The sequence below is a fragment of the Amblyomma mixtum genome, chromosome 9 (genome assembly GCF_055824585.1).
Source record: "Amblyomma mixtum isolate Tamu chromosome 9, ASM5582458v1, whole genome shotgun sequence".
NCBI lineage: Eukaryota > Metazoa > Arthropoda > Arachnida > Ixodida > Ixodidae > Amblyomma > Amblyomma mixtum.
The window spans coordinates 114,129,192-114,154,656 of record NC_143020.1 but is presented as its reverse complement, the minus strand read 5'-3'; the positions used below and the strand labels follow the sequence as shown (position 1 = coordinate 114,154,656).

The 25,465-nt window shown below is 49.4% G+C and overlaps 1 protein-coding gene across 6 annotated transcripts; it reads right to left on the bottom strand.

Moving 5' to 3' along the window:
- Positions 1–3,345: 3,345 nt before the first annotated feature.
- Akt (AKT serine/threonine protein kinase) lies at positions 3,346–25,008 on the bottom strand. 6 transcript variants are annotated; one of them, XM_089561501.1, is made up of 8 exons: positions 24,792–25,008; positions 24,228–24,356; positions 21,512–21,724; positions 19,802–19,924; positions 18,350–18,461; positions 15,520–16,030; positions 12,130–12,585; positions 3,346–4,651 (listed from the first exon to the last, which is right to left on the bottom strand). In XM_089561501.1, the coding sequence occupies exons 3-8, from the start codon at positions 21,654–21,656 to the stop codon at positions 4,415–4,417; spliced, it is 1,584 nt and encodes a 527-aa protein (XP_089417627.1). In that variant the 5' UTR covers positions 21,657–21,724; positions 24,228–24,356; positions 24,792–25,008; the 3' UTR covers positions 3,346–4,414. The 6 variants fall into 6 exon arrangements, with proteins under 6 accessions (XP_089417627.1, XP_089417628.1, XP_089417624.1 ...); XM_089561502.1 differs by having other exon boundaries at positions 21,512–21,721; XM_089561498.1 differs by having other exon boundaries at positions 21,512–21,681; positions 24,792–25,006.
- Between the last annotated feature and the right edge of the window lie 457 nt (positions 25,009–25,465).

Below are 25,465 nucleotides of genomic sequence, written 5' to 3'. Positions count from 1 at the left end.
TTGTTAAACGGCTGTCAAACTGATGCACCGTTCTGCATTTCTTCATTACTACTGAAGGTGGCACCTGAAAACATACATGCAACGCAAGAATTAAGCGAGCCGAGCCGACTAAACCAGAGCCTAGCCTCCACTTCAACTGTGATGGCGGTGATGGAGGCAAGGAGGGGCCAATGCTGAAGCTCAAATGAAATCACATGGCAGAGAATGCCAATCGGAGGCCGCGAGGCGAGGCCTTGAAACTTGTGTTTTCTTTAGCTTTAAGTCGCAGTGGTAGTTAGAAGAAACCAGGACAGAGGCAGCAATGAGGCGTTGTGAAAAAATAGAAGCTAATTTTTTTAAGTGCCTTCGGATTCATTTCGCTACCGCAGTAACTCGTATATCTTCAGAAGAGACCAGTGGATATGTACCATAACGGCTTTCCGTCCAGCCCCCGCACTGAAACGATATGGGAGCTGTAGCTCATTAGTCGGAGCTGCACAAATTTTGATGCCACCCATGGCGGAAAAAATTAAGCACTTATATTAACGGTAGGCCATAGCACAAACACTTTTAAGGCTAGTGCAATTCCTCAAGTACATCCTATTCTGTCGGCGAATGATAATGATAAATTGGCCATGAGAAAAGGCCCAGCTAGTTGTTACCTTCGAGGACAACTCAACTGCACCATGAAGCCAAGGGATGGAGGAAAACAGGAAGAGGTGGCGAAGTGGAATGCTCCAGATTGAAAGCTGGTAAAATTACTTCAGCAAATCCTAATCTGTCAGTAAATGACAATAATGAATTGCTCAAGACAAAATGAAAGGCCCAACTAGCTGTCACCCTCGGTGGACACGTCAACCGTGCCACGAGGAAAGAGATGCGAGCGAAAAAAAGGGGAGAGAGAGGTGGCGTAGCGGAGGGCGCTGGATTTTATTTTGACCCCTGGGAAACACTTTTTTACCTGCAACTCAACTGCAGCAACTGAAGCAGTAGTTTAACCTTCAATAAATAAATAAAGATTGCCACGGCTGGGAATGCAGCCCACGGCCCAACGGTGGCGGCGAACAGATCAGCTTCGCTGGTCACTGCTTGAGAGCACTACAATATTGTTGTAGCCGATCACGCCTTGTGTTGTCGGCCTTATAAAACATGGCACATACCCACACTGGGGGATCGGCCAAGAATCGGGAGGCAAAGATTGTTACACATCTGTACATACTAAAGGCAAAAGAAAAACACACGGGAGAGCAACACCAGTAAGTTCTAACTCAAGTAGGGCATGGAGTAAAATTGGAAAAAGAGTTTAGATGAAAAGGAAAAAAAAAAGTGAATTAATTAAACAAGTCAAAATGTAATAAGACAAAGAAAAGAAAATATTGGAAGGTCTTGCAGGGTAGTCAATGACATTCCATCAAGAAATTTGGAACATCAGAACAAACAGATCTGTGGTTGAACCCAAGAGCGGTGGTGTCAAATGATAGCAAGAGTGAGCTGCTCGAACTAAGGCCAAGAAGCTGCAAGGGCTCCTCCAGCGGCCTCCTTCTGCAACACACCCTCGCGCTGTGCATTGCATATCGTCGTCAACTTACATTTGCGATGTGAACAGATCAGATTAACATCGATCAGAGCTTAACCTGAGTCTAATACCACCGCCAGACATGCTGATGACCCAGCAAAGCAAAACCATGAGCCAATCAGGCTGAACACATGCTTTTGCACATTATAAGTACGGTACAACCCTACCGTTTTTCTTCAGCCCTGTGCTGTGGTGGCACTAAGGGGGAGCAGAAATTTTTCAGGCTACACCAATAATTTGACGAGTGCTTTCTCCGGACCTCAAGGTGCGATGGCTAAGAGACACCACGCCCACCCTAAATTTTCCTCTACACCCTAGTCCTGTTAACATTTTCCCCATTGCAACAGTTTTAACTGAAGCTTTCTGTGCGCATGCAGTCTCGTAGAGACTGCTTGTTTGCCATCATCTTCACAAAAATTACCTCGAGCTCTTTCCCGGTGCTGACCAGCTAGGCATGTTTCAACTTATAAATACCTCAAACTGCTTTGAAGGATTCAATTGCTCCCCCATTCTTTCTGTAACATAGAGCAAAAGACATTCAGTATCTGGCCAGTTTTTAAGGCTTTAGTTGCCCCACTGAACGAAAAGCCATCTGTAAGTGCGTGTTAACACTAAATAGTACCCGTAAAAGACGGCACCCTCGTTAACAACTGTTAATGGCGCTAATTAACAACTGGTCGCGGGGGGTTTGCGGACAACCTGGATTGTACAAATTTCACCCATGGCAGCACCCGCCATCCCATCCCAGGGCAGTGGTGCACTGCTTAACCACTGCACCAGTGCGCTGCGAGTGGTATGAGAACTCCCAGGGAACTATGAACGTTAAGTAGAGAAAGACCAATTCTGCACATGTATGAGGGCATTCACCCATTAGCTATCAAGTCATACACTTAATGTGGAGCATGGGCTGGCTAGTTATCGCGCCATACTCTCAACGTGGAGTGCGGGCTGCAGTACAGCGAAGTTAGCGTTAGAAGTTAGCCTTCACAAAGTTGGCGTGCAGATCGGAAGGGCCGCAGCAGCTACACAGAGCCATGTAGAGGTAGAACTGCCACCTGCGTGGCATCGGTTTACATCAAGCCGCAGCGCGCGCCGACTGCGTTCATTAAGTGAGAAGGTGGGCTTACGCCTTCTCACATGTAAGCAGTCATAAGTGTCTCTCCCAACTTTAAGAAATTTGCCTATCGCTAAATGAATACATGAAAATCCATTGTTTTTTTCTGACATCGTTTTAAAAAAATGAGATTGTGCTCAAACAACACATGCAAACAACTCATTTTTTACTTTGACGTAAGCTTAACTGCTGTCCTTACCAACTGATCATTGTAAACTACCTCACCATAGAGAGAGAAACTCTTAAATGAACAACACCTCAAAACCCACCCATATAGCCATTTAACTGCACTTGGGTGGATGCCAATGAGTAATTACTCCCTTATTACAAATCTATTTTGCCTTTGGGGATTCCCCTACACATTCGACCAACACTGTTCCCAATTACAAATCTACTCCGCCTTTGGGGATTCCCCTACACATTCGACCAACACTGTTCCCAATTACAAATCTACTCCGCCTTGGGGTATTCCCCTACACATTCGACCAACACTGTTCCCAATTTCAAATCTACTCCGCCTTTGGGGATTCCCCTACACATTCGACCAACACTGTTCCCAATTACAAATCTACTCCGCCTTGGGGTATTCCCCTAAACATTTGACCAAAGCCATTTAACGTGGGGAAGGCTGCAGTGAGTACGATTATGCTTGTTTATAAAGAGAGATATGCGACAATCTCCGTGAAGCCTTTTATTAGCCCCACCATGGGCCTTACATTATGTACACATTGCAATCCCTTCTTCCCAGGTGTCGGGGTGGAAGGACAACTTAGTTGGTTCCACAGCGCAGAGCCTCAGTGCCGACTGGTTGGGCAGAAACAAATGTGTCCACGCACAGGGTTTGCTACAATACAGCTGAGGCAGAAACATGCGGCAGCGCCCAAGTTCGGACCACAATGCACCTGTGCAGGTCAGCGGCAGCTCCTAACACGGGGTCCCACCGCAAAGGTTCCAATCCGGAGGGCTACCAAACACGTCATTCTTCACATGCAAAGACCATCTCATAACAACATAACAAAAGACTGACCTCACATGCTGGAATCCGTGTTTCGTCATTTTTGCTGGCTTTGTGCAAAAAACACTACACGCTGCGTAAAGCATGCTGCAAAACTTTACGACAACATAAACGCAAAGTATAAGTGTGTTAAAACTTGTATAACAAGGATCCGTTTTTACCCCTAAACTTGTCACATCTGCCAAGCCAATGCGAAAGCGAAGCAATGAAATGAACGTATTCTTCAGGGCACAATCAATACACATTGTGTACAACAATCCCCTATCTACAAACATAAGTGCCCTGCGACAAGTGAAAAGGATGTGAGCTACGCAGAAATGTGATGCGTGAAAGCACGGCGCTTCAAAATCATTCGCCAAAGCGACCCTTGTGATCGATGAAATGTTTCACTGCAAAACATCGCCAGATCAGGTATTCCGCAGTTCCAATAACCGGGAACAACAACTAACATTATGAAAATCGCATAAACAATGCTGTATCTAGCACTGCATACACCACCAGAGCTGTATCGAATCTGCGGTTATCTCCACAATCTGTCGTTTCTGGTGGCAGGGAAGAAGTACAGAAAAACTACACTCCAGCCCGATTCCACTTCACTGCCGTGCACTGCGATTCACTGCGGCCGAACCTACACAGGTGCAATGACCCGAACGATACGTTTTCTGTCTCAGCTGTGCTGTCACACCATTCACGAAAGCAGTTCACCCAGCGAGATTTGCCATCCTGCTGCTCAGGACAGGATGGCCTTGCGGTCGCTCGCCGAGTAGCCCCGGCTGTTCCCGCACAGCGCGCCCGTGCTGCCGTGGTACGAGAACTGTTGGAAGTAGGGCTGCTCGAACTCCTCCGATATGGAGTTCAGGGGACCCTCTTCGGGTGGAGTGAGCTCGACCGTTTCACCCGTGAATTCCTGGTCGAAGTAGCGTGTGTCCGTGTCAGAGGTCACCAGCGGCTTGAAGGGTGGGGTGACCTGCGGCGTGGATGCAAACAGATTCTCGATTTCTTCTGCAGAACATTTCTTCAATTGCGGTGAGTGCCAAATTACTGCCCGCAAAACTACCAAGTTCTGTGTGCAGTATATTGGCTAATGTGCTCATAAGTTAACCTTTTATCGTTTATGATTGGTTTATATTTCATTCATGCTTCAGCAAAACAGCAAACCGGGCAAGTTGGGTCAGTTTTAGTGTAACTATCAAAACGAAAACAGGAAAGGGGTGGTGACAACACGAGTGCCGTAACATTATGCCCTCCATATCTACCGCAACAAAACTGGTCCCTTCCTGCAATAGTTGAACAACAAACCAATCTAAACAAAAATCATTCGTTGATCAGGAATTTTTAAGGCGGAAGCCTTTAATGCCTCATCGTTGTAAGCAGAAGTTGTCGACAGAAATGTCACGCTTTTCAATTGGTCGAAACGGTCCTGACGTCACAGCGCGCAAATTTCAAACGGGGCCAATTGTACTTTGGCTAGTAACCATTCTACCAATTGAAGGGGCTGTATAGTGATGCTCCAAGTAAGTGGGAATGAGTTGAGTTAATTGCTTAATTACCCAATTAGCCTAATTAACCTTTCTAGTCAGGTCAGATAAACAAATAAAACTGAGTAGGAAACTGGTCGAGCTCGCGAATCGAACCCCGGTCTCTGGAGAGCGAGACAAGCACGCTAACCACTCCGCCATGCCAGCTCGATGGTTTGGAATGAACAAAGGCATGTCTGCTGAACACAGTGTCTCGTTCACTCCCATCTTCCTCCTTTCCTTCCCGTTACAGTGAGGTTCAGGTGAGCACCGAGGTATGCGAGACAGATACATTTCCTTTCCTCAAAAACCAATTTACCGAGCAAAGCGAAGGCGTAAAAGAGCAAGGTGTAAAACCGAACGGGCGCTGGCGTTCTGTGGACTCCCTGGCAGCGTTGCAAGACGCTGTCGCGTTCCACTCTTAGAGGCGAAGCTTAACATCTTAACCACACACCAGTGGCACAAGCAGCAACACTGCGCTTAAGGCTTTCGCCTCACCGCACTTTAGGTCAACAAAGTGCCCCTTGAATTTTTTAACGAGAACACGACCATCACAAACAGGAGCCAGCTGCAAATGACTGGCTGTTTTGATTTCTGTCAAGTATACTTGCCAGCTACGTTCCGGCTGAGTTCTGCTCTTTTAAAGGCAGAAGGTTTTTTTTTTTAATCTTCTGAAAACTGTTATTTTGCATGCATTCACGGCAACATGAAAACATCTCGCTCAACACTATATAAGCATCAGCTGAAAGCTTCATTAAAACAGGCAACTACAGTGAAACTGCGTTATAGCAAATAGGTAAAAAATTGCAAAATAGTTCGATATAGATGAAATTTGTAATATAAAACTGCACCATAAAACTAATGCCAGAGAAGCAAAATTTAGTCGGCAAAAGAATGCCAACTGAGAGAGACTTCTTCCGTGGTATTAGCACTGTTAGCATCGCTTTGAAGCCGCTTGCAGTGATTGCAGAGGCAGGTAAAATGCGAGCAGCGAGCACTAGTTAGGTTGGCTTCCACGCACAGCACCGCAGCACGTGGAGGCTGGCGGTAGGTCAGTCATGTAAAAAACTGGATGCCATGACAAAGGCTGCCACTGTTTTACCCACCTCCGCTCTGTGACACGTCTATAGGCGCGAGAGGCGCAAACTGGTGCCGACCACCTGGCTACTGGCTGTTCTCGCCACTATTGGCAAATGCGAGATAGAGCGTGAACCGCGACGCGAAAGCTTCCTGCAGCAGCAGCCGAGTAGCGAGGCAAAGCCTGCTGCCTGCCATCCGAGCGGCCACAGCTTGGCGGCTCTGGCAGTTCGATATATCCATTTTATGGCAAACTATGTTTGATACGTAAAGTAAGAGAAGCATGTGTTTGTTAAATATACTTAGGAACAGTAGCAATACAGTAAAACCTCGTTAAAACGTACCCGCTTAAACAGTACTTTCGTTTTAAAAGTAGTGAAGTCAAGTCCCCGACTGAGCACCCATTGAACATAATGCATTTTGCATCCGCATAAACCGTACCAGCTTATCGCGGTCGTATCGGTTAGCACGTACCATTTTCACTTTTCGTCGCACTCGCGCGTGACGAATTCACGCCGGTAGCACCGACCCAAAGGACGGTTCTAATGACAAATTGGCGCCAAAGTTGGTAATCATACAACTAGCGCCATCTTTGGGGGTTTTATTGCCGCGGCAGCAATAACTACCCGTGGCCTCCGCGACGGCGAGCCGCCGGAGCCGATCGCGGAGGCCATAATTCGGAAAATCGGATAACTCGACGCGCACGCGAGGTCCCTACAATTATACATAAGAGTCTATGGGGCGAAACTCTCGTTAATTCGAACAAATTTTGTCGTGCGTCGGTTAATTCGACTTCACTCCGTAGCCCGCAAAGCCGGTGCGCCGAGAGCAAAAAGAAAAAAATACTGCCACGAGCGGCGCTACTGTACTGCTCATAGGCGATCGGTATGGTCATCGTCATCAGCAGCAAGAGTGCCGATCCTAGCCTATCGGTCCAGGAGCTGCGCGCGGCGCTCGTTAAGTGGAAAGAGCGAGCCAGCAGGCACCACTTTGTCATTTATGCTATTCCGGAGAGAGCAGTTGCGGAAGAGGACATCCGTGCAAAATGTGAGAAGTGGAATTCTGACATGAAGAACACATGCATGGAGTTGGGGCAAATGGTGGAATTTGTTGCCACGAACTGGGTAGTACTACCTAATGAGCAGGGCGGGCCCTACGCCGAGCATACAGCTGACGTGCTTGGGCAACGATTGGGTCGCCGGCTATGTATTTTTTTAGGGTTGGCACCGCTAGGATCGTCCCGCAGCAGACACGGACAGGGCCCCTCCAAGGCCTCAACCGATCATCTCATGGTATCACTGAGGCGGTTGCTGCTCCAGACGCTAGGCGGGACGTATCGTTCAAAGGTGCAGCGACAACAGAAACATCACAAAGGGAGAGGAGGAAAAGACGACGGAGGAGGAAGGGAGTGAGCATTGCTTTTCTAAACCTGCAGGGAGGCAGGACCCAGCGCAAGTGGGAAGAGCTGTTCCAGGCAATACAAGCGGAAGGGTTAGAGTTGTGTGCCGTGGTGGAGACCCATCTGCGTGACGAGGAGGAACCGGCAAGTCATCCCAAACTGTGCTGGGAGGGATGTAACAGGAAGGCAGGAGAGAGGAAAGGGGGAGGAGTCGGGGTCCTTCTGCACCCAGCCCGAGGGTGGACGAGGGCAAAGCCTGAGTGCCAGGAACACATGTGGATCACCGGGATGCTGTGTGGAAAGAGGACAGCAGTGGGCATAGTGTATATGTGGACTGGAAGTTCGAGTAAGGAGAAGAACGAAGACCTATGGCAATGTCTGAGACATGACATTGGTAGTTTTCAACGAGACCACCAGGTACTGATGATGGGAGATTTTAACGGCCACCTGGAGGAATTGGACGGTGCGACGGATGCGAACGGTCGAGAGCTACTCAGCGCTGCCGAAGAATTTGACTTGGTTATAGGAAACCTGCAGTCAAAGTGTGAGGGCCAGACCACCTGGGCTTCAAGGGACCAGAGGTCCTCAATAGACTTCATACTGATGTCGCCGGGCCTGTACGGATGCCTGACGCGAATGGCTATCGACGAGGATGGGGCGTTTAGCTGTGGAAGCGACCATAACAGAATACAGCTGGAGTTTGGTGGGAACGCCCGGACGCTAAGGCCTGTGGAGGAGAGACGGTTTTTCCTGTCTGACCGAGACGCCGAACAGCTGGCGGACGAGTTAGAAACTACACCAGCAGAAGACTATGAAGGATTGGTGGAACGGGTGCAGACAGTGCTTCGTAACAAGCGGCGTAGGGGTGATAAACGTGGCAAGCACACTCCCAAGCGTTGGTGGGACGGTGAGGCTCAAAGGGCAATCAGGGAAAGGAAGGAGGCGTGCCGGAAGCATCGACAGGCACTGAGAACAAAACAGCCTGAGCAAGCAATCCTGCACCTATGGGAGGAATATAGAGAGAAGAAGGGGAAAGCAGCTCGGCTAATACAGCAGAAGATCCGTACATCGGACAGGAAGTTTTTGGATGAAATAAAGAGAAGCGGGCGGAACGCGCCTCGTACATTCTGGCGGCATGTGAGAAAGTTGTACGGCCGTACAACTCCGAAGCAGCAGTTACGCGACCCCCAATCTCTTCAACTGCTCTCACCTGAGGACAGCATGGAGCTGGTGGCAACGCAGGTAACAGCAAAGTTCACTAGCAGCAGTGGATTACCGGAAGAGGGGCCGGATCCGGAAATTGGACCGGGGCCGGACGTACGAGAATGGTTGGGAGAAGTCGGGGATCAGGAGCTGAAGAACGTTATCGGGCGACTTTCAACTGATTCTGCACCTGGCACCGATGACGTCCCAGCGTCGCTTCTCAAGAAGTTAGGCCCGGTTCAGCGACAGGCACTGCAAGAAACCCTGAGTACCTGCCTGGAGTCCGGAGAAATACCTGCGGGCTGGAAACTGGGAAGAATGTTGTTCCTGTACAAGGGCTCCGGCGACCGCAGTAGCTATGCGGCCTATAGACCGATCACGGTGAATCCTGTTTTATACAGGCTGTTCGCTCAAGTACTGCGCAGACGGATTCAAGCATGGGCGGAGCGAGAAAAGGTGCTGGGCGAGTTGCAGCAGGGCTTTCGCCAGGGACGGCGGTTGGAGGACAACCTGTTCATCCTGACCCAGTGCATAGAACTCGCGGCAGGTCAGGGTAGAGAGTTGTGGGCGGCCTTCTTGGATGTGGAAAAGGCCTATGACTGCGTGGACCACGGGATCCTTTGGAATAGGCTACGTCTCAAAGGACTGCCCGAAGAGGTAGTCTCCCGGCTGCGGGCACTCTACACAGACACTAAAGTTGTTGTGGAGTGGCAGGGCCTCCGGTCTCGTCCGATTGAGGTACAGCGGGGCCTTCGTCAAGGATGCCCACTCTCCCCTCTGCTGTTCATGCTGCTGCTGAGCGACCTGGAAGGTGAACTGGAGCGGTGTGGTGCAGGTTTCGACCTAACCTACATGAACGATGGGCGGGTGGTGCGACAGGTCCTCCCAGGCCTGTTGTACGCTGACGACATCGTGCTGGTGGCGGGCTCGGAACCAGGCCTCCAGAAGCTGCTGGATATCTGCACCACACATGCAGGGCAGCTGGGTCTCCAATTCAGTGCACGGAAGAGCGCAGTGCTGTGCTGGTCCCGTGCCCCGACGGGCGTGGAGCCGAAGCTGTTGCTACAGGGACGTGAGCTACCGTGGGCGCATTCCTACAGATACCTTGGAATAGAGCTCACGACACAGCGGGCATACCTGGAGCTGTATGAGAGTGGCCTCCGCGCGAAGGCGCTTCGGAACCAATGTGTCCTGAGGGCCAAAGCGCTATGGTCATTCAACAGACTGGAAATACTGCGCACCATTTGGAAGGCGGTGATGGTGCCGGGACTGACTTATGCGAACGCGGTGCTATGTGTCTCATCGGGGACCCGTGAATTTCTGGAGCGACGACAGAGAGAGGTGGGACGGCGGGCTCTGGGTGCCTACCGTACGTCCCCAAACGAGGCCGTGCAGGGAGACGTGGGGTGGTCCACCTTCGAGGCACGGGAGGCGACGGCGAAGCTCAATTTCGAGATGCGCTCGTGGACGCTTGGGGAAGAACGCTGGGCCCATAAAGTACAGCGGTGTCTGCTGTACTCTGGTATGTGCACGCGCTGGAAGAGGAGGGTACGAGCGTTGGGGAGCAAATACGGTGTGCCACTACCTACGATCACCGACACCGAGGGCACCTGCTGGAGAAAAGGGAAGGTGCGGCAGCGTGTAGTGGCGACGGAGACAGCGCTGTGGCAGACTAATGCAGAAGCCAAGCCAGCTCTCGGATTGTATTCTGCGCACAAACGAGAGATTGCGCAGGAGCGCTTCTATGACAACTCCCTTGGCAGTGCCCTACTCTTCGAGGCTCGGGCGGGAGTGCTGCATACGAAGAAGTGGCAAGCCCGGATTGCCGACCAGGACAATGCGGTCTGCTTGTGCACGATGTGTGGACAGGAGGAGGAGACGATCGAGCATGTGGTGCTGTCATGTCGATCGCTCTGCCCCTGCCAACCGAGTGGATGTACCCTTCCGCAGGCGCTAGGTTTTGACACAGGGCAATCGGCAGAGGGCGGTGCGGGCGACAGTGAAATGAACAACCAGGAAGCCATTACCAAGGCCAGGGCGGTCGAAACAACAAAGCGCCGCCTTGAAAATTGGAGTGGACTGAAGCGTTAGGTGGTGGTGACAACACGGCGGGACAGTCTTCGCCGTAGCGTCACAAAGTTGGCTAGGACATTCGTGTAATGTCCGCCCGTTACAAAGGGATAAGCCCCAAGTCCAATCCAATCCAATCCAATCCAAAGGGCGAGGGAAGCGAGGTTAGCGGATGGTTAGCGGCGGCCGAAGCAGCTGGCGTCTTTTTTTTTGTGCTTTGTTGTGTCGCAGCAGTCGTGCGCTGCTTGTTGCTGTTTTGTTGCGACTGAGAGAAGGGTGAAAGGAAATTGCACCCTGCCTACTGGCTCAGCCGAGCCACCACCGCTGCCTAGTGCAGATAGAGGAGAGTTAAAAGATCAGAGGAAAGATAAAGAGAAAAGATAAGACGCGTGTCGCAGCAACAACCGCGAAGCCGACGCTGGCTGAAAGAACAGATAAGCGGCCAAAGTCGTGCTCGCTTCACCTCCTCCCCGCGCTGCTTTGAGTGGGTAGCGCGCAGTGCCCAGACAGTGATGAGGACGACGTGGAAAGTGAGGGTGATTTGGGCCCAACCGTGGCAGAGGCTGCACGCGCTGTAAACGTGATGCGGCTGTTCGCTGAAAAAAGGGGACTGGCCGAGAAGCTGGCTCGCGGCCTAAATGAGTTTGAGGCTGCTGTTGTCGCTGCCAGAACACCGCGGCGTCAAACGAAGATTGCCGACTTTTTCAGTGCAAAATAAAGGCTGCATGTTTTTTTTTCCTTCTTTCAACTACTACTGATCTCTGGTTTTGTTTTTTGGTAGGTAAGCGGGCGATTTTATGCTACTCCTGTTAAGCGGTACTACCGTTTAGTACGTACTTTTTCCGGGTTCCGGCCAACTACGGTTTAACGAGGTTTCACTGTATAGCCAACAATTCGTAATATCCGTGTTCGTTATTACGAGGTTCGATTATGTAGAGAAACATTTAGAGCAACTCCAAGTATATATACTAGAACAACTCAAGTGTGTGTGTGTGTGTGTGTATAAAAACACTCCATTATAGCGGGAAGAGAGATGCCAGCATTGAGCAAATGTTTAAAATGCAGTGCTTTTTTCTCATTTTTTTGTTTTTTCTTTCCAGCTTTGCCATACCAAAAGACAGTGGCAACTCGCTGTAGAGGCCACCGCCAACCCCCCCCCCCCCCCCGCAGTCGTCTCACCTTCTTCTGCGCCACGTCGTCCCAGTTGACGGAGCGGAAGAAGGGGTGCACCTTGATGTCGGCGGCGTCGTTGACCGACCCGCCCAGCCGGTGCCGGGGGTTCTTGACGAGCAGTCCCGAGAGCAGGTGTCGTGCCTCGGGGCTCATGCTCTTGGGGTACTTGACCTCCTCGACCAGGATGAGCTCGAAGAGGACGTCGTGGTCCCGGCTGTAGAAGGGCAGCCGGCCGCACATCATCTCGTACATGACCACCCCGAGGCCCCACCAGTCGACCGCACGGCCATAGTCGGTGTCCTCCAGCACCTCGGGCGCCAGGTACTCGGGCGTGCCACAGAATGTCTTGGTGGTCGCCCCGAACGAGATGTCCTCCTTGCAGAGGCCAAAGTCGGCTATCTTGACGTGCCCTTCCTTGTCGAGCAGCAGGTTCTCCAGCTTCAGGTCCCGGTAGATGATGCCCTGGATGCAACAAACAATAGCCACGTGTCAGGTTCCTTTTCATTCTTTCTTTCATTTCAAGCGAAAGCTTCATTACAGGACCTCGTGCTTCAATCGCCGGGTGCCTAGTTTTGACCTTCAGCTGAGTTAGGGGTCAAACCATGGAAAAGAGAAAAAGAAACTGAATCAATATCCATGACTGGGAGTCAAACCCGTGGCTGCGTGAGCAGATCTCCTTTAAGGGTCGCTCAACAAGACCACTAGGCTATCACCACAGCCAACACGTCTCATGTTAAACTGCACCCCACTCTCGCACTGTGCATTGGAGAGCGTCATCTTCATCAACTTTCATCTGCTCCGTCCCACTCCAATGCCTACTCACCGTCCTACATAGCACAAATCCGTGCTTTCGCTCCGATTGGAATGTAGTAAACATTCTCTATAGTTTTTTACACCGGTAGCTGCCAAGTAAGTGCCAACTTCCCATCTGTACAGCAGTGGTGCAAAATGAAGGAGTGAGAGGAGGAAACGGGAGAGAAAGAAAGACTGACTGGTCACAATTCAGTGACATCAGGCACGATGCCACTGTACCTCATGTGACACCGCATGTGACCATGCGTGATGCTGGTCACACGCAGACACACGTGACTGCACGAGGAGGCACACCTGACCTTCACTCCAACACCTCACTACACACCTCAACTCAGAGTTACTGAACACTTCACAGCTTTTTTGCATGCCCCAGCTATTGCTAAAGTTCACATTACCACGAAGGTAAACACCTCGTGATATTTTCTATTTTCGCTGCGAAAGCTGTTGATGTTACTTCCCATGGGTTCCAAGACGGAGCTACAGAACTTCAGGTCACGCAGTCGATGCCTGATAGTTAATATTTAATGTATCTGCCAATTTTTGTGGAAGTAATCATTACAAATGTGTGAGAAATGCAATCTTTTGACACCAAAAATTCACCGCGCAAACAAGTCGCACAGCTCTTGGTCACTTGACACAATGCAGTTTCTGCAAACACCCAGTTCAATTTTAATTTCTCTCTCTTTTTTTAGCATTACACGTGAGTTGAGAGACATCTGCGCTCCATGAACTTGAGTAATACGTAGCTTGTCCTGGCTGCCATGTAGCCAATGAAGGTAGGTGGACAAAGTACAAGGAGGAGACAGTAGCAGTTGTAAGTCAGCGCTTGTCTCTTGTCCCGATGTTTTGCGCTGTTCCATCAAGAAAGGAAGAATCAAGAGTAGCACTTTGACAGCAACAACAGACAAGCTGCTGCTCAAGCAGAATGTAGATAGTGGATGAGCTTGCATGGTATAGACTTACAAAGAGCGTCCCTGAAGCATTTGTTCACACTCTGAGGTCTCTATTCGGGCCCCACCCGACAATTTTTTCTGTGATTGAACTGTGCACGTTTTCCTCACTACACACAATGCATCATCATCTTCATGATCAGCCACTGCAGGGCAAAGGCCTCTCCCATGTCTCTCCAATTAACCCTGTACTCTGCCAGCTGCAGCCACCGTATCCCCGCAAACTTCTTAATCCCATCCGCACACCTAACTTCCTGCTGCCCCTTGCTATGCTTGCCTTTTAAACCATACACTGACCAAATGCCCTTGTTCATCGGAACTAAACAAATAATTTACAAATGAACTTTTTTCCTACATAGTTTCCGGTTCGTTTCAATTGCCATAAGTTGGTTGCGTGAGATCACGTGAGACATATAAACAATGCAATATAACCACTGCTTTACAGTTTTAAATTCATTCAAATTGTTACGCTAAACTGCCACAGAAGCCGGAATAGCAGCAAGTGAACAAAGGGTTGCAGTTTGTGTGCCGCGGTAGACTTATAATTGGAGTCAACCTACACAGAGTCATAAGGTGGACCTAAATGCAAGGTCAAAGGTAAGTACCGTATTTACTCACGTAATTTACCCCTAAAATTCCCTAAAATTCAGGCTTCAAAAACGAAGGTCCCGAGTACAGAAGGATTTCACATGGTGATTCATGTTAACTAAGTCTTACGCATCATTCGAAAGAAAAAACACATTACAAAAAGTTGGTATCGCTACCATTAAAAAAAGACAAAAATTATGCATAGAAACATGAGCAGCTGACCACAAACTGGAGTGAGTTCAAGCATGCAGCCCCATCTACTGACTATGTTTGCCTCGGTCCCTTGCAATAGTTCATGGCTTCTGATGCACCAGGACAGGTCTTCTCGCTCTAAAGAAGCTTAAATTCCTCTACTAGCTAGCTTCCTCACCCTAAAGCAAGGGTTCTCAAACTGGGTTCAGTGGAACACTTTTTAGGGTTCTGAGAACACTTAAATCCATGTATGCTCCTGAACCACTGCACTTATTTTAATCCACTTTACTTTGGTACTAACCGTACTGTAATTGTTCATATATACATAATGGTTGGTTGGTTTGGTTGGTTGGTTTATGGGGTTTAACGTCCTAAAGCGACTCAGGCTATAAGTGACGCCGTAGTGAAGGGCTCCGGAAATTTCGACCACCTGGGGTTCTTTAACGTGCACTGACATCGCTCAGTACACAGGCCTCTAGAATTTCTCCTCCAAAGAAATTCTACCACCGCGGCAGGGATCAAACCCGCGTCTTTCGGGTCAGCAGCCGAGCACCATAACCACTGAGCCACCGCGGCGGCATATATACATAGCGGACTGGTTGACTATGCTATCAGTAGCCATTATTAATTGTACTAGGGCACTTTACGAGCGACTGTGCACCTTCATGCCCTCTCTTGCATGCATGCCAGACAGGAAGGGATGGCAACCAAGACACAATTTTGGCACATTTTGAGAACTGTTGTGGTTCCCCTGAGGCTGAAAAGATTGAGAAGCCCTGAACAAAAGGAGCAAGGGGCTCATTCACAAGCCCCTTGCTGCAGAACTCCCTCAAGGTGAAGACAGTGTCGTTACCTGGCTGTGGAGATACTCGAGCGCAAGGAGGATCTCGGCCGAGTAGAAGCGCGTCCGCTCCTCGGTGAAGACGCGGTCGCGCGACAGGTGGAAGAAGAGCTCGCCGCCATTGACGTACTCCATGACGAAGCAGAGCCGGTCGGCCGTCTGGAAGGAGTAGCGCAGCGAGATGAGGAAGGGGTGCTTGGTGCTGCGCAGGACCCGGTTCTCGGTGAGCGTGTGCGCCACCTCGTCCTTGTCAATGACCACCTTCTTCTTGAGGATCTTGATCGCGTACAGGGACTCCGTGGACTTCTCGCGGCACAGCACCACCTTGCCGAAGGTGCCCTTGCCCAGCACCTTGAGGAACTCAAAGTTGTCCAGGCTCAGGCGGTTGCCCGTGGCGTATGTGCGTGTTGAGATGCTGAACTTGTCGCGCAGCGACTGCTCGTCCTTGGGCTCCGCCATCTCGACATCCTCCTCGCTTGCTAGCCGCTCCGACACCTGCTGGATGGCCCGGCACCAACCCTCCCTGCATGGACACAATTAGAGTTACTGTATATGCTACCAAAGGTAGCAGAGTTGCGCGTAGGTCCGCCATCTTGCCTGCCAAGCAACCGAAGTTATGCGGCGAAGCCGCACTCCGTTTCTGCAGGCGACATGCCTAGCGCATCACCGATCGACCGTGGGCGCTTTTCCGAGGTTTTTAAAGCACTTTTTCGATTGATCGCAAACAAAAAGCATCTAAAAAGCTGACTGCGTAACCCAGTAAACAAATGTAGCCAAGAAAAAACGGTGCTCTAGCGCGCGCCGTGAGCTGCGGCAGCAAGCGATTGCCACAGTCACCTTCCCCGAACTGTTTACCTGATAACCTAAGGGCAAACTCAGTATTCTAAATACGCCGTGCAAATGCAGCATTCATTCATCTTTGCGGCAACATTTATTTACCGGACCTGCGTTAAAAAAACCTTTACTAAATACGAAACCCTGCAAAAAGTTATGAGCCGGAACTATAGAAAGGACAGTATAAAAATCCAAAATACAGTTTACTCGAAACTGGATAAACGTTACCATCTGAAGTAAACAATCAGATGCCTAAACATGTTTCCCTCGATTAAAAATGGTTTGCCGTTCAGGTTTTATGCCAACACGGATAAATATGCAACGTAGAGCTCTATTTCAGCGTTTCAACAGTGTACACGAAAAAGCGCAGAGCCGCAAGTGCAGCCTGTTTTCGGTAAAGAAACCTCAATGCAACTTTTGCAAAAAAAACAAAAAACAAAAAAGGGAGTGAGCTATGCATGCTAGACACCCCACAGCAGCGAACGTAAACAGCCGTTGGATAGTGGATCCGTTTCAAACTTGGCCGGCTGTCAATCCAGTTCGCTGCAGCGCCGGCCGGCCTATGTCATCAGCGCACGTGTTTCTGGCCGGATGGGCAAAACATGCACCGTACTGAGGAGGCTCTCACAGGGAGAAGAAAGGCTGCAGGGCGTCTCGAATCGGGGAACAGAGGCGGCGGGGGAGCACTCGACACCGGTAAAACTGGTTCAGAACCGAAAGTGAACGATTTTGACCATCGAGCGTCGTCTTCTCCGCAGTGCACGGTTGCTTGGACACCACGTGATGGCGCTCTACCAATGGAGTCGCGAGCGGCGTTTATCAAACAGACGCGCAACTCTGCTACCTTTGGTAGCATATGCAGTAACTTTAGCCACAATCATCACTGCCACAATTGACAAAAGAGCATCATATTACGGAAGTCATCCATATTACGGAAAATGTCCATATTACGGACAGCGTCCATAACATCATGTTTTGTTCGCAGAAGCCAAGACTTCAAGCAGCAAAATCAGCTCGGAGATCTGAGGTGCAGCCAGCATGGAAGAGGCTGACATAAGTTAGTGCGTGACACATGGGCTCTTATGCCAGAAAGCAAAATAAAACTTGAGCTAAGAAGGATGCTGCAGTGGAGGCCTCAACATTTAGATCACCTGGGGCTCTCCAGCGTGCACCAAGATTGCACAGCATACGAGGACACTTTCGCATTTCTTCCATCGAAAAGCAGTCCACTGCAGCTGTGGATTTGATTTCAGAATCTTGGGATTAGCAACGAAATGCCAAAGCCACTGAGCCACCATGGCATGCGAGTGGACTGTTTCGCTGCCTAGCAAACAGTGAAATGCGCTGTTTCTTGGCCTAAAGCTGTGACAGAAGTAACTGCACAGTAATAATAACAGTAATGATCAGTCTTACAAATTACTGCTTACTTATGGCCTCCATATCCTTGCTTCTTATATTTGTCTACGGCTTTCCCATACACAAGACAGAACATGGCCGTTCTTTCCCAATGGCTGTGCTGCATGGATGCCTTCCACCGACCTCTGTGCTGTGCGATAGAGCAATCCTGGGTATGCATCAGTGTGCCACAAACTAAAAAAAAGCAGTGTTTCATGCCTCACTGACCAAGATTGCCGTCACCTGTGGGTATTTTTACAATTTGGGTAATGGCATGCATAGCTAACCATCGATCCTTCAGTGTTGTTCGTGTATCTCACAGTAAAGCCAACCTGCCTTTACAGTTCCTCATTAGTGCATCTAAAGCTGTGCTTGCATACAAGATGCATGCAGTACACAACCATTTCAGTACTACTACTTGCTCAAGAGTGAGGCCTAGTTGGAGCCTGTTGCACTTTCAGCCGTGTACTTTTGGTGTACTAGAATATTTTTCCAGACAAGGATGCAACATCACTGTGTAAAATGCTCCCTTAAAAGTAAAGACTTTTTGCAGTGTGAGCCAACTAAATTTGCAGCCAAGGAAAGAGTGTCATTTCTCAAAGCAAGGCCTCACCGGTCATCCTCAGAGTCGACGCAGAACATGCGCTCAATGACCGTCGTCCACTGCAGGCCACGGATGATGAAGGTAAATGGCTTTGGCCGCTCAGACTTCATTAGCTGGCAGCCTAGAGGGGACAATGCACAGCAGGGGTTACACAAAATCTGTCTCGGGGAAAAAACATGTCATGACAGTTTGAAAAGCACGCGGGAATGGAAGCAGGAAAAAAAAAGAAAAAAAAAGGTTATACTAAAGGGAGTACGAGGCCAGCTAATTAAAAATGGGACTGCCTATAGTTGAAGCTTTTCCCTTAGATGCTTCTCTATGCCAGATGATTAGAAGTCAGCCCTACATGTGGCAGCCTGGATCCAGTCCACAGAGGCACGCAAGCGAGATTTTAAGTTCAGGTGCCAATGTCCGATATCCCTGATGGACAAGATCCAGTCTTTCATAACAGTCATAAACAAGGAAAGTGAACGCAATAAATATTGTCGTGGAAAATGTCATGTGGCAACCAGCCAATGAAATGTGCTGCCCAGTGCAGTGGGGACAGGGACAAGACAAACAAAATTATCAAACGACAATCTCCATTCAAGTCGCGTATTCTCTCTGTCGCCGACTTCCTCTACTCTGTTAGCATGAATGAGCGCTGTGTTGCCCAGTTTACTGTAAGGAGACAACACACACGCATGTGTCATCTCCCATCTCACACACGTCCTTGTTACACTTCACACTACACTCACATGAACCCAACTGACTCACATGTCTACATTACAGAGTAAAATGGGCAGGAATAAAGAAATAAAAATAGAATTGCCCAGCTCGCACCACCATGTCTATGTTACAGTACGATACATCTCAAGAACGAAGCGGCGAATGCCCCTCAGAGGACGCCCTGCCGCCAATGGCTTCGACCGATTGCCATGACATCGCTGTTAATCCAGCTAATCTGTGTTTAATCCCCTTGCTCCCATCAGCCCCCTTAGATGCCACACTAGCAGGTGAATAGGGGCTAACCACAATATCATGGCAACCGGTTGGCTGGGGGTCATCCTCAGAGGGGAATCCGTTGCTTCATTCTCGAGTCATATCTGATTACTGTGAACTACAAATTTGAAGCTAAACCGCTTCCTCAGACTGTAGTAGTTCCAAGAAAAATGTGCGCTGTTTCAGCAAAAATTTTTCATCTATGAAGACTGGTAGCACCTGTACAAGTTTTCTCTGAACAAAGAGGCTGTAAGGCAATGCTCATGAGCATCTGTAGATATTTCCACTGTCCATAATATGCCCCATGTCGAGTGGTCAGCCACATACACACAATGGAGTGACAAAGAAATGAGTGGGCTGAATTTCTCTACTGTTTTTACCCCCTTAGGGCTACCTGAGTCTGCATGACTGCCTGTTGCGTAGCACTTCTTCCGGGCTTCCTGTTCCCTCACGGCGGGCAGAGAGAGAGAGAGCACGCACCTTTGACAGTGAAGTTGTTCAGAGGGTCAGCGTGGCTATGCTCAGGCTTCAGCTTGAACCCAATCAGCGTGCCGTCCTCTCGCAGAACAAAGTAGCGCTTCCGCCAGTTTTTTATGTGCTCCCCTGCACGCAAGCAAAAACAAGAGAATACACATGCATATATGCACTGGAGGCACTAGCAAACCGTTGCTACGCAGCTATGCTCCCGAAACATTCCCCGGAGGTCAGTAAAAACAGCTGCACAAGCGTACGTTCACAGGCTGTCAGAGGTGCAGCACAGCACGAAAGGTCACCCGGAAAAACCTGATCTCATTTCTGTTTCCCCTTCGTGACGACTTACTAACCCACAACATCTGTGCGGAGTAATGGACCTCTGTGCGAGACCCCGTATAATTAGCATTTCAAATCAGAATGAATTATGCACACTAAGAAATCTGTAACAGCTGTTCTGGATTTGCTAGCATGCACGATTCATCCTCATGTCAAATGCTAATTTCTGTCCTGTTTATTGTTATTCTCTAGCAAACGCTGTCCTGGCTGAAAAGGTTCAATGCGAGCTCTGAAATATATTCAAGGTGACAAAGTCTGTGCGGTGTTTGCACCCACAACACTACAACAGGGGTGCATATGGTTCTTTATATGTCTTGGCAACAGCTTGGGCACGCCAATGAGGACGTGAAGGAACCAGAAAAGAAAGAAAAAAAAAAACACGAAAAAGACGAATGATTAAGCAACAGCATTGCAAGAAAGCCACACCACTGAGAATAGGCAGCAGATGTCGCTTTTGTGATCACTCATTAAAGACACCTCATCAGAGCACGCAACCTAAAACTGTAAACACCCCTGTCATGCTAATCAGCTGCAAGCAGGTGCACCAAGTCAAAAACAGCACCCAATCAAAGCCTAGCTTGGCAAAAATTAATGGCTAAATACTTTTGTTCCTATTGAGCTTACCTGGTACCTGAGTGGTACAGCAGCCTAGCCAAAGGTAATTTTTTTGCCACTTTAAGAAACTCTGTGCAAAGTGTAGCGGACCGTGCACCAATCTACTATATTACAATGACTCTTCCTACATACAGGTGACTGTTAAGGGGTGAAAAATTTTATGTGAGCAACTGGGCACACATTCAAGGCAGCACTAGGCAGGTACAGTGAGATAAAACCAAAGTACCAAATATGCCCGTCTCAGGGAAACTGAGGAAAGTTGAAATGGGCCAACCAAAGGCTGTTTCACAGGATATGGATCTCATATAAGCTTGAAAACAGTGAAAAATGAGACAGGAGTTGCTACCATCGGCCATTTCTACAGGAACACTGCAGTGACGATCGAAGATTTTTTTTGTTGCATTTGTTGCATACTGAGGAAAACCTTACACTGCTACCAATAGTGCAGTCTACTTGCTCGAAGAAAATGATGACAGAAGAGGAAAATGAAATGAAGCAAACCCACATTGCTTGGCATTATCCCCATTACACATCTGAATCGAACAGGTGGCAGGAAAAATATATTTCAACTCTAAAAATCTCAGAACTTTTTGACGCCAAACAAACATCGAGTGAGTCATGAGAGACCCAGCTAGTGGATTCTACTAAGAAAAGCCCGACGGAAATTGTTCTCGGCTCCACTCTCAAGGCCACATCCCGGTGAATTGGAAAAGCAGCTTGAGATGGCACCAATGAACGCAGCGAGTGATGTTATCTCCGGCTCACCTCGCTTATTGAGCCATCCCTCCTTGACGATTGATGGCTCAGGGTCGGGAATGATGGGCTCGATGCCGTAGGGGGCCATGGTCATGCCTCCCGGGTGCATTCCAAGCGGGGCACGTTGTTGTGGCGCCAGAGGCGCTTCCATCATCGTGACCCCGCCGGCCCAAGCCAGCCTGCACGGACGACGCCGACGACAACGGCACGCTAAGCCTCCTTCTTTGGCATATGGAAACAGTGGCAACAAAAAAAAACAAACTTCAACTTTATGCCCTTCTGAACTTTTTGTCTGGGTAACTAGTTCATCTCTTAGACCCTTAAGGAGCAAAGCAACGTGGGAAGACAGGGTGAATAAAAGGCACAATCGTGACAAGATGCAGTGCCCGTCGTATTATAAATGCGCCCTTCGCTCGTCCTATCCTGTTTCTCCAAGATCTTCCACACTTTCCCCTGACACTGTGCTGTACAGCTTCTCAAAATGCTGTTTGGGAATGTAACGAGGAGTTTATCGTAGCTACTAGGCACAGCTCTGCAATCATAGTAGTTACAAAACTATCCCCAAAGTTTAAATACACAAAAATCAGCACTACGACTGGGTTAAAGATAGAAAGAGGTTAGCTGATTGTAGCACCACCTACAGGCTGGAAAACAGAGTACAAGTTATGAGTTTCCAAGGTGGACAATAAGATGCAACGAGGCAACAAAATCAGTGAAACAAAAGTGGTTACAAAGTTGCATATATAAAAAGCCATAAAAGCAAAAAGAAGCAAAAAAAAGTTCCAGCAATGCACAAGTTAGTAACAAACTGTGGCAGGTTTTGTTTTCTATTTCTAGTGGCATTTCCTGCTAACCTAACCTAACCCAACCTCTCAGGACTCTGCCCATAACCTGCTACTAGACAAGAGCAGTTGGTCTACCAAATGAGCTAGCCGGGGTGGCTAGCTGATCGAGTAGCAAGGCCAAATTACTAACAACTTGAGGTAGCAGTGATGCTTGTGCAGCATGTTTCCGGGACCCCTCCACAGTGAAGTAGTTTCTGACGAGAGAACAGCAAACTTTTCTGCGACGCTACCAACAACTGTCTCATTGCAGTGTGCTCACATGTACCCAGTGTCGGACTGCCCAATGCGCAAGCTGTTTTCTACTGCCACGTCTCTGAATGGGCAGCCAAACTGCAGCCCATTTGTTACCGTGTACCAAGGGGATGTTTGTAGAGCTGTTTCCTTCCTCAAGGCATCATTCACCAAGCATGACAGCAAGCTACTAAACATAGCACCAATTTTCTTTTCTTTTTACCAAGGCCACTGAATTCTTAAAAAGCCAGAACTGCCGATACATATATATAGGTGAGTCAGTTAAAAGACACACAAGCCTAACAAGCAAATAAATACCTCCTACAAAAAATTTTGAATGTTGGAAAAGGGTGTGTAAAGACAGCCACGTTTAATGTTTGAGACCAGCTCCCCGTTTGTACAGAGATAAGACAATGTGTTTGCACTCACGCATTTCCTGCAACTACAGGTCACCAGGTGTCACATGCGCATCTACAGACTTCTTTCCAAATGCTTTTTGTACCAGTTTATACACAAACTTTGCTTCTTCAACTGCACACAGGCTTCATGCAGAATATCTTCAAGGTAGAGCTGCTATACTTAGTGCACAGAGCCAGCTACAGTGACATCATGGCCCCAATTGCCTACAGTTCTCTTTCAAGTCAACAGGTGATGGCCATATGACCACCTACACAACTGTCGAGTTCGAACCGTTCTGTTCCGCTTGACAGGACAAGGCTTTTGATAGAGTAACATCACTTTCGGGTTACACCTAGAGTGAACCTTGTTTAAAATGAATCCCGAGACCGCAAGCCGAACCAGCGGTAAACGAACGCGGTTCATCGAAACCGCAAGCGGATGCCAGCCCGCTAGTGCGCATTTTGGGCGCAGGTGCGGATAAACAACAACCGATCCCGAGTTCACGCAGCGTTTCCGCTTTTAAAAACAAGCAACGTTTACTGCACCTGACATCGCGCGGGCGACTTCTCTGCAAACAACCCCAGCCTGGCCATGTAGACGCAAGATACGACGCGAGCAGCCCATTCGTATGAACGCTGACGGCGGCTGCGGGTGTTTTGGGGTCCTAGAAAAATCGCCTCCCGGCTAACAGCGCAGGAGATAACCGCTCTGCCGGAGACGTTGCAGGGTTTGCGCAATAACGACACGAGGTAAAAGCGAAGGCGCGGAGAACGGCACCTTTCGCCTCTTATTTTTCTTTCGCCGCCAATAACTCGCTGCGGGGCGCAAACACAAACAGCCAGCCGCACACTGCCAACAACAGTTGGCCGAAGGACAACCACTACAAGCAACGCATTTTGGCAAGTGTCCGGCACGCCGGGAGATGGAAGCGATCACGCCGTTGGAAACAAGGCTCAATGACAAATCGTCTCGGTGTTACGAGGTCTTCAACAAAATAATAACAATAATAACAGGCGAGGTTAAGAATGTTCCCATCAAATGATGCGCCGAACACTGTAAATACCTAATGCCGCAGTCGAGGTCACCGCGGAAAACTCGGGCAGATTGCGATGAAAAAACAACACTATACGACGACGGTTCACACCAAACAACAGTCGCCAACTCACTCCCGAGTTCCTGTTACTCCAAGACTGGTTTCTACAGCAAATGCAAGCATAATATGAGGCAGAGATGTGGAAAAGTGAACTCACCTAACCGTGGCAGTTTACGCACACCGAAGAAAAACAGGGTCCCGATTCCACCGGCCGAGTCACAGCGGGTCACCGCCGGTGTCTTGCGATTATAGCTGGTCGGTAAACACGCCTGGTCCAGGAACAAACCTACCGAGGAAACGGCAAAAAGCGTTCCGATGACCGCCACCCAAAAACCCCTGCCCAGCCAAGGCGGGCAGTCAGCCGCCAACACCTAGACGAGAAGGAACCGTTATCGGAAGGCCAAACAAATTCCCTACCCCCTCCAAGCTGCGCCCGAGCGGTGTCACACCTTACCGGCAATCTGCGCGACGAAAAGCTGGGCGAAATCGCAGATCTGGCCCACCAGCAGCTAAGTTTTTAGGCGGTGCAGTGCCGCGATCGTCAAAGTAGGCTTAACGACGACTGCGGCAGCCTGTGCTGCCGCCTTGACTCCCACCTTCCGTGTCGGCAAACAACATCGGCAGTACGCGGCGACTACGACCTCGTCAGCCGATGTCGCGAAAGGATAGCGGTGCGGAGAGAACGCGTCTCGTTCGTCGAGTAAAGCGAAGCGATGCTTACCCGCCCATGGTCAGGGAAAGTTAATATTACTCGGCTCGCCCGCAAGCAACTTCCGAGAACACCCAAGCCCCCGCGGACGTTCCCGATGTTTGTTTGTTTGCACGTTTCCCGTGCTCCCGTGTGTGTGTGGACGGCAGCGCCCCACCTCCTCCTCTCTCGAGAAGAACGATCAGACAAGTAGGCTATGCACGCGGGCTGTCATGAATGAAACAGTTGCTCTAGTTTCTGCCGGCAGACGCGTAGGATAGGCGCCGTTTGATGACAACCTGATGCGACGAAGTCGGGCGCCAACTCGTGGCTACGTGGCCGCTGCCCATGTGTGTAGGGCTGGTTTTTCGTGCTTTCGAGGGTGTTGCATCGCGTAGTACGTCATTCGTCTCCTCCCGAGAGATGAACACCGACTTCTTTGACCCATAGCTTACTCAGTGGCGACTGCCCAACTGTTCCTGTGGTAGATGTGTAGCGGCCGCGTTTTGCTTCCGTGACCCTGAACATGTGGCGGCACATTTGAAAGTAATAAGCGCGGTATGTGCTGCATGTGGCGTAAACTATCGACGAAGCGGCCTTCAGCTGCTCGTAATTTTGGGAAATCATATGATTTATAGAGCATGAGCATTTCTGTACCGTGCATTGCGTTGAAGTCTGGCTTAAGCCTTATGTCAGCTATCGTTTCC